Source organism: Arachis stenosperma, chromosome 3 (assembly GCF_014773155.1).
Source record: "Arachis stenosperma cultivar V10309 chromosome 3, arast.V10309.gnm1.PFL2, whole genome shotgun sequence".
Classification (NCBI taxonomy): Eukaryota; Viridiplantae; Streptophyta; class Magnoliopsida; order Fabales; family Fabaceae; genus Arachis; species Arachis stenosperma.
This window is the reverse complement of record NC_080379.1, coordinates 67,220,384-67,235,197: the sequence shown is the minus strand read 5'-3', so window position 1 is coordinate 67,235,197 and position 14,814 is coordinate 67,220,384. Positions and strand designations below refer to the sequence as shown.

At 39.0% G+C, this 14,814-nt stretch overlaps 1 protein-coding gene and 1 non-coding gene across 2 annotated transcripts; one reads left to right on the top strand and one right to left on the bottom strand.

Moving 5' to 3' along the window:
- Positions 1 to 2,144: 2,144 nt before the first annotated feature.
- LOC130966221 (uncharacterized) lies at positions 2,145 to 3,608 on the bottom strand. The gene is made up of 2 exons (XM_057891005.1): positions 3,543 to 3,608; positions 2,145 to 3,098 (listed from the first exon to the last, which is right to left on the bottom strand). Exons 1-2 carry the CDS (start codon positions 3,606 to 3,608, stop codon positions 2,145 to 2,147), a joined length of 1,020 nt encoding a protein of 339 aa, XP_057746988.1.
- A 7,026-nt stretch (positions 3,609 to 10,634) lies between these two features.
- On the top strand, positions 10,635 to 10,742 carry LOC130971024 (small nucleolar RNA R71). Its single transcript, XR_009082262.1, has one exon. It is a non-coding gene; the product is annotated as a small nucleolar RNA R71 (small nucleolar RNA).
- The last annotated feature ends 4,072 nt before the right edge of the window (positions 10,743 to 14,814 follow it).

The following is a 14,814-nucleotide window of genomic DNA, read 5'->3' as shown; positions in this document are numbered from 1 at the left end:
TGCTCGTGGATAAATCAAGCTCAGCCCAAGCACACACCAAGTGGGCCCCAGAAGTGGATTTATGCATCAATTACTTACTCATGTAAACCCTAGGAGCTAGTTTATTATAAATAGGATGATTTACTAATGTATCAATCATCTTTTGATCTCAGTTTTATTTTATTCTTCATCTTAGGAGATCATTGATCACGTTTAGGGGGCTGGCCATTCGGCCATGCCTGAACCTTCTTTTACTTATGTATTTTCAACGGTGGAGTTTCTGCACACCATAGATTAAGGGTGTGGAGCTCTGCTGTACCTCAAAGATTAATGAAGTTCTATTTTCTTTTATTCAATTCCTCTATCTTATTCTTATTCCAAGATATTCATTCGTACTCAAGAACATGATGAATGTGATGAGCTAATAACTCTCATCATCATTCTCACTTATGAACGCGCGTGATTGACAACCACTTCCGTTCTGCGTGTAACAAGGCTTGAATGTATATCTCTTAGGTTCCCCAACAGAATCTTCGTGGTATAAGCTAGATAGATGGCGGCATTCATCTAGATCCGGAAAGTCCAACCTTGTCTGTGGTGTTCCGAGTAGGATCCTGGGAATCCGGAAAGTCTCACCTTGTCTGTGGTATTCCGAGTAGGATTCCGTTCATGAATGACTGTGACGTGCTTCAAACTTTAACCTGCTGGGCGTTAGTGACAAACGCAAAAGAGGGATTCTATTCCAGTAGGAGCGGGAACCAACCGGTGATTGGCCGCACTGTGACAGAGTGCGTGCATTAGCTTTCACTGCGAGGATGGGATGTAGCTATCAACCATGGGTGATGCCTCCAGACTGGTTAGCTGTGCGAGTGACAGCCGTGCAGGTTATTTCCCTGAGAGGAATGAAAGTAGCCACAGCTGATAGTGAACCCCTATACAAAGCTTGCCATGGAGAGGAGTAAGAAGGATTGGGTAGAAGGAATAGGAGAGCAGGCGTCCTAGAGCTCTACAGCACCTCCATTCCGCTTATCTGAAATTCCTACCAATGAATCTGCATAAGTATTTCTATCCCTTTTATTATTCCTTTTTATTTATTATTCCAATAATCACAATTCCCCTTTAATCTCTCTAACTGAGATTTACAAGATGACCATAGCTTGCTTCATACCAACAATCTCTGTGGATTCGACCCTTACTCACGTAAGGTTATTACTTGGACGACCCAGTACACTTGCTGGTTAGTTGAACGGAGTTGTGAATTCCACCAGAGCCATAATTAGAACATTGATCACAAATGATACAAGAATTTGAATCACAATTTCGTCCACCAAACTTCCATACAATTCTCAAGAAAATCTAAGAAAATACTCATCATGCATCTTTGAAACATAGACGGTGCATTGCATAAGCCAAAAGGCATCCTCTTATATGCGTACGTTCCAAAGGGACATGTAAAAGTAGTTTTCTCATGATCTTCAGGAGCTATATGAATTTGAAAATATCTTGTATAACCATCTAGAAAATAATAGTGCGATTTACCTAATAGGGGATCAAGCATTTGATCGATAAAAGGCAGCGGGTAGTGATCCCGCGTGGCTAGGTTCAGACGTCTGTAGTCAATGCATACCCTCCATGAATTTTGCACTCTGCTAGCCATGAGCTCCCTATGCTCATTCTTCACTGTGGTGACGCCAGACTTCTAAGGAACCACCTGTACTGGGCTAACCCATTCACTATCCGAGATTGGATAGATGATGTCAGCTTTAAGCAGTCTGGTCACCTCCTTCTTTACCACTTCAAAATGGTGGGGTTCTAGTCACTTTTGAGGTTGACAGACAGGCTTTGCTCCCTCCTTTAGAAATATCCGGTGCTCGCAGACCTGAGGGCTGATACCTACTATGTCCGCTAAACTCCACCCAATTGCTTTCTTGTGTCTTCTTAGCACACTAAGCAGCTACTCCTCTTGTTGGGAAGTGAGTACCTTTCCAATAATAACTGGGAGCTTCTGATTGGCCTCAAGATAGGCATACTTGAGGTGGGGTGGAAGAGGCTTCAACTCCATTTTCAGCTCATGGCTGGGAACTTGATCATCTGGAACCATTGCAGGTGGCAAGGTGTCTTCAGTATACTCAGAGGGTTCCCCACACTTGCACCTTGCTCGATGGTCATTTTATCTGTTGTCTCTTAGTGAGAACTTTAGCTACAATCTCATCAATAATATCGCACTGGAAGATGGACTGATCTTCTGGTGGGTGCTTCATGGCCTCATCAAGGTTGAAACTTGCTACTCTGCCATCTATCTCAAAAGAATACGTTCCTGAGAAGGCATCCAACTTAAACTTTGAAGTCTTCAGAAATGGCCTTCCAAGCAGGATGGACGATGGTCTTCCTGAGTCATTAGGGGGCATCTCCAAAATGTAGAAGTCAATAGGGAATATTAGCCCCTTAATGCTCACCAGCACGTCCTCAGCAATTCTAACCACCGAGATTATGCTTTTATCTGCCAAAACAAAACGTGCTGCCGACCTTTTTAAGGGAGGGAGCTTCAAAGCATCATATATAGATAATGGCATAATACTCACACATGCACCTAAATCACACATGCAGTCAAAAAATTGTACACCCCCTATTATACAAGTAACCATGCATGGACCGAGATCTCCACATTTTTTTGGTAAAGCACCCATTAAAGCAGAAATAGAGCTACCTAAAGGAATAGTTTCTAGATCATTGATTTTATCCTTATGCATGCACAAATTTTTTAGAAACTTAGCATATTTAGGTACTTGTTGAATAGCATCAAAAAGGGAAATAGTTACCTCAACCTTTTTGAAGATTTCTACCATTTTGGGGTCTAGCTCCATTTGCTTCTTTGTCCTCCTAGCAAGGTATGGAAAAGGGATGGGAATTGCTTCTCTCATAACATCATCTTCCTTAGGTACTCCATTCTTTGGTTGAGCTACTTCTTCTGCAACTGTACCTTGTACTTCTTCCTCTTCTTCTATATCTTCTAGCTCAACAATATCTTCAACTTGAATATCTTCTTTTGAGCTTTGCTCCTTGGGACTCCTCTCTTGCGGTGTAGTGCCAGACCTCAAAGTGATGGCATTGATTCCACCCTTAGGGTTGGGTAAAGGTTGAGAGGGAAGAGCACTGGAGCTTAAGGTTGATTGTTGGGGGTAAAAGGTGGTTCCAAACGGGATGTAAGAGCTTCAATTGAGTTTTGAAGGGCTCTTTGTCCTTGAGGAAGAGCTCAGAGTATTTCATCTTGGTTGGAAGAGGGGGAGGAGTAGGTGTTTTGAGGGGCTTGTTGTTGGTTGAATGGAAGTGCTAGGGCTTGCCTTTGGTGGGTTGCTCTATATGGAGGATTCTGCTGATTCTGGTTCTGCTGATAAGTATTATTGTTATTCCACGTTTGATTTCCACCATTGTCTATGCCTCCTTGGTTGTAATTGTCCCTCCATCCTTGGTTGGAATTGTTTCTCTAACCTTGGTTGTAGTTATCCTGGTAACCTTGATTGTAGTGACCACCTTAGTTAAAATTACCGCCTTGTTGATAGTACCCTTGGTTGGAACATAAAATCTAGAGCTCTCGCTTCCTTCAGTGTGATTTTCCTAGGCACTACCATATTACCTGCACTTAAATCAACAGAATCAGTAAAAGAGGAGCTAGTTTCTTCCTCAAATGACGCTTCAGACTCAACCTCAGATAAGACTGGTGAATTGGTAGAAACCCCTTCACCACCCTCGGAGGCTAACCGATGCCGAGCTCGCCTAATACGTGAAATAGTTTTTTCGATCTCAGGATCAAACGCGGCTAAGCTCGGATCCGGTAATGAACGTGTCTGGTGCACGAAATTATGATCATCAACAATGGCGCCAATAGACTTGATGCTCTCAAACATGAATCACACTTTGTCACAACTCCGCACAACTAACCAGCAAGTGCACTGGGTCGTCCAAGTAATACCTTACATGAGGAAGGGTCGATCCCATGGAGATTATTAGTATGAAGCAAGCTATGGTCATCTTGTAAATCTCAGTTAGGCGGATTCAAATGGTTATAGTGGTTTTCGAAAATTATAATAATTAAAGCATAGAATAAAGATAGAAATACTTATGTAATTCATTGGTGGAAATTTCAGATAAGCGCATGGAGATGCTTAGTCCCTGTTGAATCTTTGCTTTCCTACTGCCTTCCTTCAATCCTTCATACTCCTTTCCATGGTAAGCTATATGTAGGGCATCACCGTTGTCAATGGCTACATCCCATCCTCTCAGTGAAAATCGTCCAAATGCTCTGTCACAGCACGGCTAATCATCTGTCGGTTCTCGATCATGTCGGAATAGAATCCATTGATTCTTTTGCGTTTGTCATCACGCCCAACAATCGCGAGTTTGAATCTCGTCACAGTCATTCAATCCCTGAATCCTACTCGGAATACCACAGACAAGGTTTAGACTTTCCGAATTCTCAAGAATGGCCGCCAATAATTCTAGCTTATACCATGAAGATTCTGATTAAGGAATCCAAGAGATACTCGCTCGTTCTAAGGTAGAACGGAAGTGGTTGTTAGTCATGCGTTCATAGGTGAGAATGATGATGAGTGTCACGGATCATCACATTCATCATGTTGAAGTGCAACGAATATCTTAGAACAAGAATAAGTTGAATTGAATAGAAAATAGTAGTAATTGCATTGAAACTCGAGGTACAGCAGAGCTCCACACCCTTAATCTATGGTGTGTAGAAACTCCACCGTTGAAAATACATAAGTGATGATGGTCCAGGCATGGCCGAATGGCCTGCCCCCAAAATGTGATCAAAGATGTAAAATCCCAGATGAAAATATAATAGTAAAAGGTTCTATTTATACTAAACTAGTTACTAGGGTTTACAGAAATAAGTCTAAATGCAGAAATCCTCTTCCGGGGCCCACTTTGGTGTGTGCTTAGGCTGAGCTTGAGCTTTACACATGCAGAGGCTTCTCTTGGACTTAAACGCCAAGTTGTAACGTGTTTCTGGCGTTTAACTCTGGTTTGTAACGTGTTTCTGGCGTTTTACTCCAAAATGCAGCATGGAACTGGCGTTGAATGTCAGTTGGCGTCGTCTAAACTCGAATAAAGTATAGACTATTATATATTGCTGGAAAGCTCTGGATGTTTACTTTCCAACGCCGTTGAGAGCGCGCCATTTGAAGTTCTGTAGCTCCAGAAAATCTATTTCGAGTGTAGGGAGGTCAGAATCCAACAGCATTAGCAGTCCTTTTTCAGCATGAATCAGATTTTTGCTCAGGTCCCTCAATTTCAGCCAGAAAATACCTGAAATCATAGAAAAACATACAAACTCATAGTAAACTCTAGAAATGTGAATTTTGCATAAAAACTACTAAAAACATCCCTAAAAGTAGCTAGATCCTACTAAGAACTACCTAAAGACAATGCCAAAAAGCGTATAAATTATCCGCTCATCACAACACCAAACTTAAATTGTTGCTTGTCCCTAAGCAATTGAAAATCAAATAGGATAAAAAGAAGAGAATATATTATAAATCCCAAAATATCAATGAATATTAGTTCTAATTAGATGAGCGAGACTTGTAGCTTTTTGCTTCTGAACAGTTTTGGCATCTCACTTTTTCCTTTAAAGTTTAGAATGATTGGCATCTATAGGAACTCAGAATTTTGGATAGTGTTATTGATTCTCTTAGTTAAGTATGTAGATTCTTGAACACAGCTACTTTTATGAGTCTTGGCTGTGGCTCTAAGCACTTTGTTTTCCAGTATTACCACCGGATACATAATTGTCACAGACACATGACTGGGTGAACCTTTTCAGATTGTGACTTAGCTTTGCTAAAGTCCCCAGTTAGAGGTGTCCATAGCTCTTAAGCACACTCTTTTCGCTTTGGATCACGACTTTAACCACTCAGTCTCAAGCTTTTCACTTGGACCTGCATGCCACAAGCACATGGTTAGGGACAGCTTGATTTAGCCGCTTAGGCCTGGATTTTATTTCCTTGGGTCCTCCTATCCATTGATGCTCAAAGCCTTGGATCCTTTTTACCCTTGCCTTTTGGTTTTAAGGGCTATTGGCTTTTTCTGCTATCTTTTTCTTTTTCTTTCTATATTTTTTTCGCCACTTTTTTTTTCACAAGCTTTTGCTTTTTCACTACTTTTTCTTGCCTCAAGAATTAAATTTATGATTTTTCAAATTATCAATAATATTTCTCTTTTTCATCATTATTTCAAGAGCCAACAATTTTAACATTCATAAACAACAAGATAAAAAATATGCACTGTTCAAGCATTCATTCAGAAAACAAAAAGTATTGTCACCACATTAATATAATTAAACTAAATTCAAGGATAAATTCGAAACTCATGTACTTCTTGTTCTTTTATATTAAAAACATTTTTCATTTAAGAGGTGAAGGATTTATGGAATTATCCATAGCCTTAAGACATAGTTACTAAAGACTAATGATCATGTAATGAAGACACAAACATAGACAAACTTAGAGCATAAATACCGAAAAACAGAGAAATAAAAAACAAGGAATGAGTCCACCTTAGTGATGGTGGCGTCTTCTTCTTGATGGACCAATGATGTCCTTGAGCTCTTCTATGTCTCTTCCTTGCCTTTGTTGCTTGATCCCTAGTGATTTTGGTGCTCCTATCCTTAGTTGCTCCCAATAATTGTATAGAGGAAAATGTATCCTCTGAGGTATCTCAGGGATTTCTTGATGATGAGCTTCCTCATGCATCTCTTGAGATCCATGAATGGGCTCTCTTGTTTGCTCCATCCTTTTTTTAGTGATAGACTTTTGAGATGAATCTCTCCATCTCTCATGACTCGAAGGTGGAAGCTTTTGTCTTTCCTTTCCTCTTTCTAGAGGTTTCTCCGGCCTTAGGTGCCATCAATGGTTATGGAAAAACAAAAAAGCTATGCTTTTACCACACCAAACTTAGAATGTTGCTCGCCCTCGAGCAAAGAAAAGAAAGAATAGAAGAAGAAGAAGATATAGAGGAGATGGAGAGATGTGTGGGTTTCGGCCAAGGAGAAGAAGAGGGGGTTGTGTTGTGTGAAAATGAAGAAGGATAGATGGGTTTATATAGTGGAGGGATGTGAGTGGTGAAGAGGTGATGGGGAAGAGAGATTGAGGTGATTGGTGAAGGGTTTTTGGGGAAGAGTGTTATTGGATTGTGTGAAGAAGAGAGAAGGTAAATTGAGTATGGAAAGGAAGAATGAAAAAATGGAAGGAATACAAGAAGTTGGAGAAACTGCTATGCTGTCCAGCCTGACCTCTTTGCACTCAAACGGCTATAACTTTAGCTACATAGGTCCATACGACGCGGTTCCAGTTGCATTGGAAAGCTAACGTCTAGGGCTTCAATTTGATATATAATATGCCGTAGTTGCCCTGATGCTAGGCGACGCGAACGCGTGATCCACACGGACGCGTCGCATCTACGAACTTCAATCCGCGCGGCCGCGTGGGTGACGCCTCCGCGTCACTTGTCCGCGACCTGAACATACCAGAATACGCAGGGGGCGATTTCTGGGCTATTTTTGACCCAGTTTTCGGCCCGAAAAACACAGATTAGAGGCTATAAATTGGGGGAATGCATCCATTCATCATCATGCTCTCATAATTCATAATTTTAAGATTAGATGTAGTTTTTAGAAAGAGAGGTTCTCTCCTCTCTCTTAAGATTAGGATTAGAATTAGGATTTCATCTTCTGCAATCACAGGTTCAATGTTTCTTCTATTTATTTCTCCAATTTAATTTATGAACTCTTCCATGTTACATATAATTTTCTTAATTAATGTTATTTGAGGTATTTCAGTTTATGATTTTTTTTATTTATGAATGCTTTTAATTTAATTTAGATATTTTCCCCTTTTGGTTTGGGTTAAGTAATTGGTAACACTAAAGCTGTCAAATAAAGCAGTGGTTGAAATTGGGAGTTGCTCCAATAACTCTAGTCTTTTCATAGGAATTGACTAGGACCTGAGGATTAAGCTAATTAATCCACTTGAATTACCTTCATAGTTAGAGGTTAACAAAGTGGGATTAAAATCCAATTCTCACCACAATTGATAAGGATAGGACATCCAATTCTTATACCTTGCCAAGGGTTTATTTTATTATTACTATTTTATTTTTCTTATCATTTAACATACTGATTTCTTGCTTTCAAAACCCAAAATTTTACCTTTTTCATAGCCAATAATAAGTCGTACCTCCCTGCAATTCCTTGAGAAGACGACCCGAGGTTTAAATACTCGGTTATCAATTTTATTGGGTTTGCTTAAGTGACAAACAAAACTTTTGTACGAAGGAATTTCTGTTGGTTTAGAAACTATATCTACAACGCGACTATTTTTATAAAATTCTTTACTAGCAAAAATCCTAACGTCAATGATCCTGTGGGATCCACAGATCCTGAGGTGTCAAGGATTATCATCCCTACACCAATGAGGCATGTAAAATGCCCTCTTCATGTAATCCTGGCGTTTAACTCCAGATTGATGCTTGTTTCTAGCGTTAAACGCCAATTTTATGCTTGTTTTGGGCGTTCAACGCCAGTCTGCAGCATGTTTCTGGCGTTGAACGCCAGTTCTCCTCAGGGTGTAATCCTGGCATTTAAACGTCAGACTGTTGCTTCTTTCTGGCGTTCAACGCCAGATCCATGCTCTGTTCTGGCATTGAATGCCAGCTAGATGCTCCTTACTGGCGTTTAAACGCCAGTAAGCCCTTCCTCCAGGGTGTGCTGTTTCTTCTGCTGTTTTTTATTCTGTTTTTAATTTTAGCATTTGTTTTGTGACTCCACATGATCATGATCCTAATAAAACATAAAAGAACAAAAAAATAAAATTAGATAAATAAAAATTGAGTTGCCTCCCAATAAGCGCTTCTTTGATATCAATAGCTTGACAGTGGACTCTCGTGGAGCCTCACAGGTGATCAGGTCAATGTTGTGGACTCCCAACACCAAACTTAGAGTTTGGATGTGGGGATTCAACACCAAACTTAGAGTTTGGCTGTGGCCTCCCAACACCAAACTTAGAGTTTGATTGTAGGGGTTTTGTTTGACTCTGTACTGAGAGAAGCTTTTCATGCTTCCTCTCCATTGTTACAGAAGGATAGCCTTAGGCTTTAAACACAAGGTAGTCCCTATTCAATTGAAGGACTAATTCTCCTCTGTTAACATCAATCATAGCTCCTGCTGTGGCTAGGAAGGGTCTTCCAAGGATGATGCATTCATCCTCATTCTTCCTAGTCTCTAAGATTATGAAATCAGCAGGGATGTAAAGGCCATTAACCTTCACTAACACGTCCTCTACTAATCCATAAGATTGTCTTTGTGATCTGTCTGCCATCTCTAATGAGAATGTGGCAGGCTGTACCTCAATGATCCCCAGCTTCTCCAATACAGAGAGTGGCATAAGATTTATGCCTGACCCTAGGTCACACAGAGCCTTCTCAAAGGTCATGGTGCCTATGGTACAGGGTATTAAGAATTTACCAGGATCTTGTTTCTTTTGAGGTAACATTTGCAGAACCCATGTATCTAGTTCACTAATGAGCAAGGGAGGTTCACCTTCCCAAGTCTCATTACCAAACAACTTGGTATTCAGCTTCATGATGGCTCCTAGACATTAAGCAACTTGCTCTCCAGTTACATCTTCATCCTCTTCAGAGGAAGAATAGTCTTCAGAGCTCATGAATGGCAGAAGGAGGTTTAATGGGATCTCTATGGTCTCTATATGAGCCTCAGATTCTTTTAGGTCCTTAATAAGGAACTCCTTCTTGTCTGGGAGACGTCCCATGAGGTCTTCCTCATTGGGATTCACGTCCTTCCCTTCTTCTCTAGGTTCGGCCATTTTGATTAAGTCAATGGCCTTGCACTCTCTTTTTGGATTCTCTTCAGTATTGCTTGGGAGAGTATTAGGAAGAGTTTTAGTGACTTTCTTACTCAGCTGGCCCACTTGTGCCTCCAAATTTCTGATGGAGGACCTTGTTTCACTCATGAAACTTACAGTGGCCTTAGACAGATCAGAGACTATGTTTGCTAAGTTCGAGGTGCTTTGCTCAGAATTCTCTGTCTGTTGCTGAGAAGATGATGGAAAAGGCTTGCTATTACTGAGCCTATTTCTTCCACCATTATTAAAGCCTTGTTGAGGCTTTTGTTGATCCTTCCATGAGAAATTTGGATGATTTCTCCATGAGAAATTATAGGTGTTTCCATAAGGTTAACCCATGTAATTTACCTCTGCCATTGCAGGGTTCTCAAGATCATAGGCTTCTTCTTCAGAAGATGCCTCTTTAGTACTATTGAATGCATTCTGCCATCCATTCAGACTTCGAGAAATCATGTTGACTTGCTGAGTCAACATTTTATTTTGAGCCAATATGGCATTTAGAGCATCAATCTCAAGAACTCCCTTCCTCTGAGGCGTTCCAGTATTCACAGAATTCCTCTCAGAAATGTACATGAATTGGTTATTTGCAACCATGTCAATAAGTTCTTGAGCTTCTGCAGGTGTTTTTTTTAGGTGAATGGATCCACCTGCAAAATGGTCCAGTGACATCTTAGAGAACTCAGATAGACCATAACAGAATATATCCAGAATGGTCCACTCTGAAAGCATGTCAGAAGGACACCTTTTGGTCATCTGCTTGTATCTTTCCCAAGCTTCATAGAGGGATTCACCATCTTTCTATTTGAAGGTATGAACATCCACTCTAAGCTTGCTCAGCTTTTGAGGAGGAAAGAACTTAGCCAAGAAGGCCGTGACCAGATTATCCCAAGAGTCCAGGCTATCTTTAGGTTGTGAGTCTAACCATGTTCTAGCTCTGTCTCTTACAGCAAAAGGGAAAAGCATGAGCCTGTAGACTTCAGGATCTACTCCATTAGTCTTAACAGTCTCACATATCTACAAGAACTCAGTTAAAAACTGGTAGGGATCTTCTGATGGAAGTCCATTAAACTTGCAGTTCTGTTGCATTAGAGCAACTAGTTGAGGTTTTAGCTCAAAATTATTTGCTCCAATGGCAGGGATTGAGATGCTTCTTCCATCAAACTTGGAAGTAGGTGTAGTATAGTCACCAAGCATCCTCCTTGCATTATTGTTGTTGGGTTCGGCTGCCATATACTTTTCTTGTTCGAAAATTTCAGTAAGGTTGTCTCTGGAATGTTGTATTTTAGCTTCTCTCAATTTCCTCTTCAGAGTCCTTTCAGGTTCAGGATCAGCTTCAACAAGAATGCCTTTTTCCTTATTCCTTTTCATATGAAAAAGAAGAGCACAGAAAAGGAAGAGAAATCCTCTATGTCACAGTATAGAGATTCCTTTATGTTAGTAGAAGAAGAAAGGAATAGAAGAAGGAAAAGAGTTAAGAATCCAAACACAAGGGGGAAGATAGGTTCAAATTCTTGAGATGAAGAAAAGTGTTAGTAAATAAATAAATAAATAGAAAAAGACGAGAGGGAGAGAATTTCAAAAATTAATTTTGAAAAAGGGTTAGTGATTTTTGAAAATTAAGAGAATAATTAAAATTAAAATTAAAATTTGAAACAATTAGTTAATTAAAAAAGTTTTGAAAAAGAGGGAGGAATTTTCAAAAATTAGAGAGGAGGAAGTAGTTAAGTGGTTTTGAAAAAGATAAGAATTTTAAAACAAATAAAAAGTCAATTAGTTAGTTGAAAAATATTTGAAAATCAATTTTAAAAAGATAAGAAGTTAGAAACGATATTTTGAAATTGATTTTGAAAAAGATATGATTTGAAAAAAGATATTTTTAAAAATATGATTGAAAATGATATTTTGAAAAAGATTTAATTTTTAAAATTTAAAATTGATTACTTGACTAACAAGAAACTAAAAGATATGATTCTAGAATTTGAAGATTGAACCTTTCTTAACAAGAAAGTAACAAACTTCAAATTTTTGAATCAATCACATTAATTGTTAGTAAAGTTTTTGAAATTTTGAAATAAAGGTAAGAAAAAGATTTTGAAAAATAATTTTAAATTTTCGAAAATCATAAAAGAAAAATGAAAAAGATTTGATTTTTGAAAAAGATTTTGAAAAGATAGGATTTTTAAAATTGAAAATTTGACTTGACTTATAAGAAATAGCTAAGTTTTAAAAAAATTTGACTAACTCAACTCAAATTTTCGAAATTTATGAGAAAAAAAGGAAAAGATATATTTATTTATTTATTTTTTGAAATTGAATTTTTAATGATGAGAAAGAAAAACATAAAAATGACTCACAACATGAAAATTATGAATCAAAACACATGATGCATGCAAGAACACTATGAATGTCAAGATGAACACCAAGAACACTTTGAAGATCAAGATGAACATCAAGACTTATTTTTGAAAAATTTTCAAGAAAAGAAAAACATGCAAGACACTAAACTTAGAAATTTTTAATGCTTAGACACTATAAATGCAAAAATGCATATGAAAAATAACAAAAAACACAAAACAAGAAAACATAAAGATCAAACAAGAAGACTTATCAAGAACAACTTGAAGGCCATGAAGAACACCATGCATGAAATTTTCGAAAAAACGCAAAAATTTTTAAAACATGCAATTGACACCAAACTTAAAATTTGACGCTAGACTCAAACAAGAAACACAAAATATTTTTTTTTATGATTTTATTAATTTTTTGTATTTTTTCAAAAATAATTTTTGAAGAAACGAAAGCAAAGAAAAATTTTTTGAAAAAAATATTTTTGAAAACTTTTTGAAAAGAAAATTACCTAATCTGAGCAACAAGATGAACCGTCAGTTGTCCAAACTCGAACAATCCCCGGCAACGGCGCCAAAAACTTGGTGCACGAAATTGTGATCATCAACAATGGCGCCAATAGACTTGGTACTCTCAAACGTGAATCACACTTTGTCACAACTCCGCACAACTAACCAGCAAGTGCACTGGGTCATCCAAGAAATACCTTACATGAGTAAGGATCGATCCCACGGAGATTGTTGGTATGAAGCAAGCTATGGTCATCTTGTAAATCTCAGTTAGGCGGATTCAAATGGTTATAATGGTTTTCAAAAATTATAATAATTAAAGCATAAAATAAAGATAGAAATACTTATGTAATTCATTGGTGGAAATTTCAGATAAGAGCATGGAGATGCTTAGTCCCTGTTGAATCTCTGCTTTCCTACTGCCTTCCTTCAATCCTTCATACTCCTTTCCATGTCAAGCTGTATGTTGGGCATCACCGTTGTCAATGGCTACATCCCATCCTCTCAGTGAAAATGGCCCAAATGCTCTGTCACAGCACGGCTAATCATCTGTCGGTTCTCGATCATGTCGGAATAGAATCCATTGATTCTTTTGTGTTTGTCATCACGCCCAACAATCGCGAGTTTGAAGCTCGTCACAGTCATTCAATCCCTGAATCCTACTCGGAATACCACAGACAAGGTTTAGACTTTCCGGATTCTCAAGAATGGCCGCCAATAATTCTAGCTTATACCACTGGTGGACGAAATTGTGATCACATCAATATAGCATTAATGTATTTATTGTAGAATTGTGGAACTTAGGATTTTTTGGTACGAGTGGGCACAATTCCGTTCAACTAACCAGCAAGTGTACTGGGTCGTCCAAGTAATACCTTACGTGAGTAAGGGTCGAATCCACAGAGATTATTGGTTTGAAGCAATCAATGTTATTTTATTAATCTTAGTTAGGATGTCAACAAGGATTATTTGGATTAAAAGTGAAATTACTAGATTTCATTATAAAAATAAAAGAGGGAACAATGTTACTTTGAATTGCAGTACTGGGGAATATGTTGGAGTTTTGGAGATGCTTTGTCCTTTGAATTTCTACTTTTCCTTGAGATCCTCTTCTCACACGCAAGGTCTATCCATGGCAAGCTCTATGTAGGGTGTCACCGTTGTCAATGGCTACTTCCCATCCTCGCAGTGAAAGCTATGCACGCACTCTGTCACAGTACGGCCAATCACCGGTTGGTTCCCACTCCTACTGGAATAGAATCCCTCTTTTGCGTCTGTCACTAACGCCCAGCAGGTTAAAGTCTGAAGCACGTCACAGTCATTCAATCCCGGAATCCTACTCGGAATACCACAGACAAGGTTTAGACTTTCCGGATTCTCATGAATGCCGCCATCAATCCGGCTTATACCACGAAGATTCTGATTAGGGAAGCTAAGAGACATTCATTCAATCTAATGTAGAACGGAGGTGGTTGTCAGGCACACGTTCATGGATTGAGGAAGGTGATGAGTGTCACGGATCATCACCTTCTCCACAGTTAGGCGCGAATAAACATCTTAGATAAGAACAAGCGTGTTTGAATGGAAAACAAAGGAATTGTATTAAATCATCGAGACGCTGCAGAGCTCCTCACCCCCAACAATGGAGTTTAGAGACTCATGCCGTCACAAAGTATGTAATTCAGATCTGAAAATAGCATGAGGTACAAGATAAGTCTGTAAAAGTTGTTTAAATAGTAAACTAGTAACCTAGGTTTACAGAATATGAGTAAACTAAGATAATTGGTGCAGAAATCCACTTCTGGGGCCCACTTGGTGTGTGCTGGGGCTGAGACTAAAGCTTTCCACGTGTAAAGGCCTTTCTTGGCGTCAAACTCCAGGTTTTGACGTGTTTTGGGCGTTCAACTCCGGATCATGACGTTTTTCTGGCGTTTAACTCCAGACAGCAGCATGTACTTGGCGTTCAACGCCAAGTTACGTCGTCTATCCTTGCGCAAAGTATGGACTATTATATATTGCTGGAAAGCCCTGGATGTCTACTTTCCAAC

What these genes read in the sequence shown, in the direction of transcription:
- LOC130966221 (XM_057891005.1), bottom strand. Translation starts at nt 3,608, where the DNA reads ATGGTAGTGCCTAGGAAAATCACACTGAAGGAAGCGAGAGCTCTAGAT. An exon ending in ATTTTATGTTCCAACCAAGG is followed by an intron (nt 3,099 to 3,542) that starts GTACTATCAACA and finishes CCCAACCCTAAG; the next exon opens with GGTGGAATCAATGCCATCAC.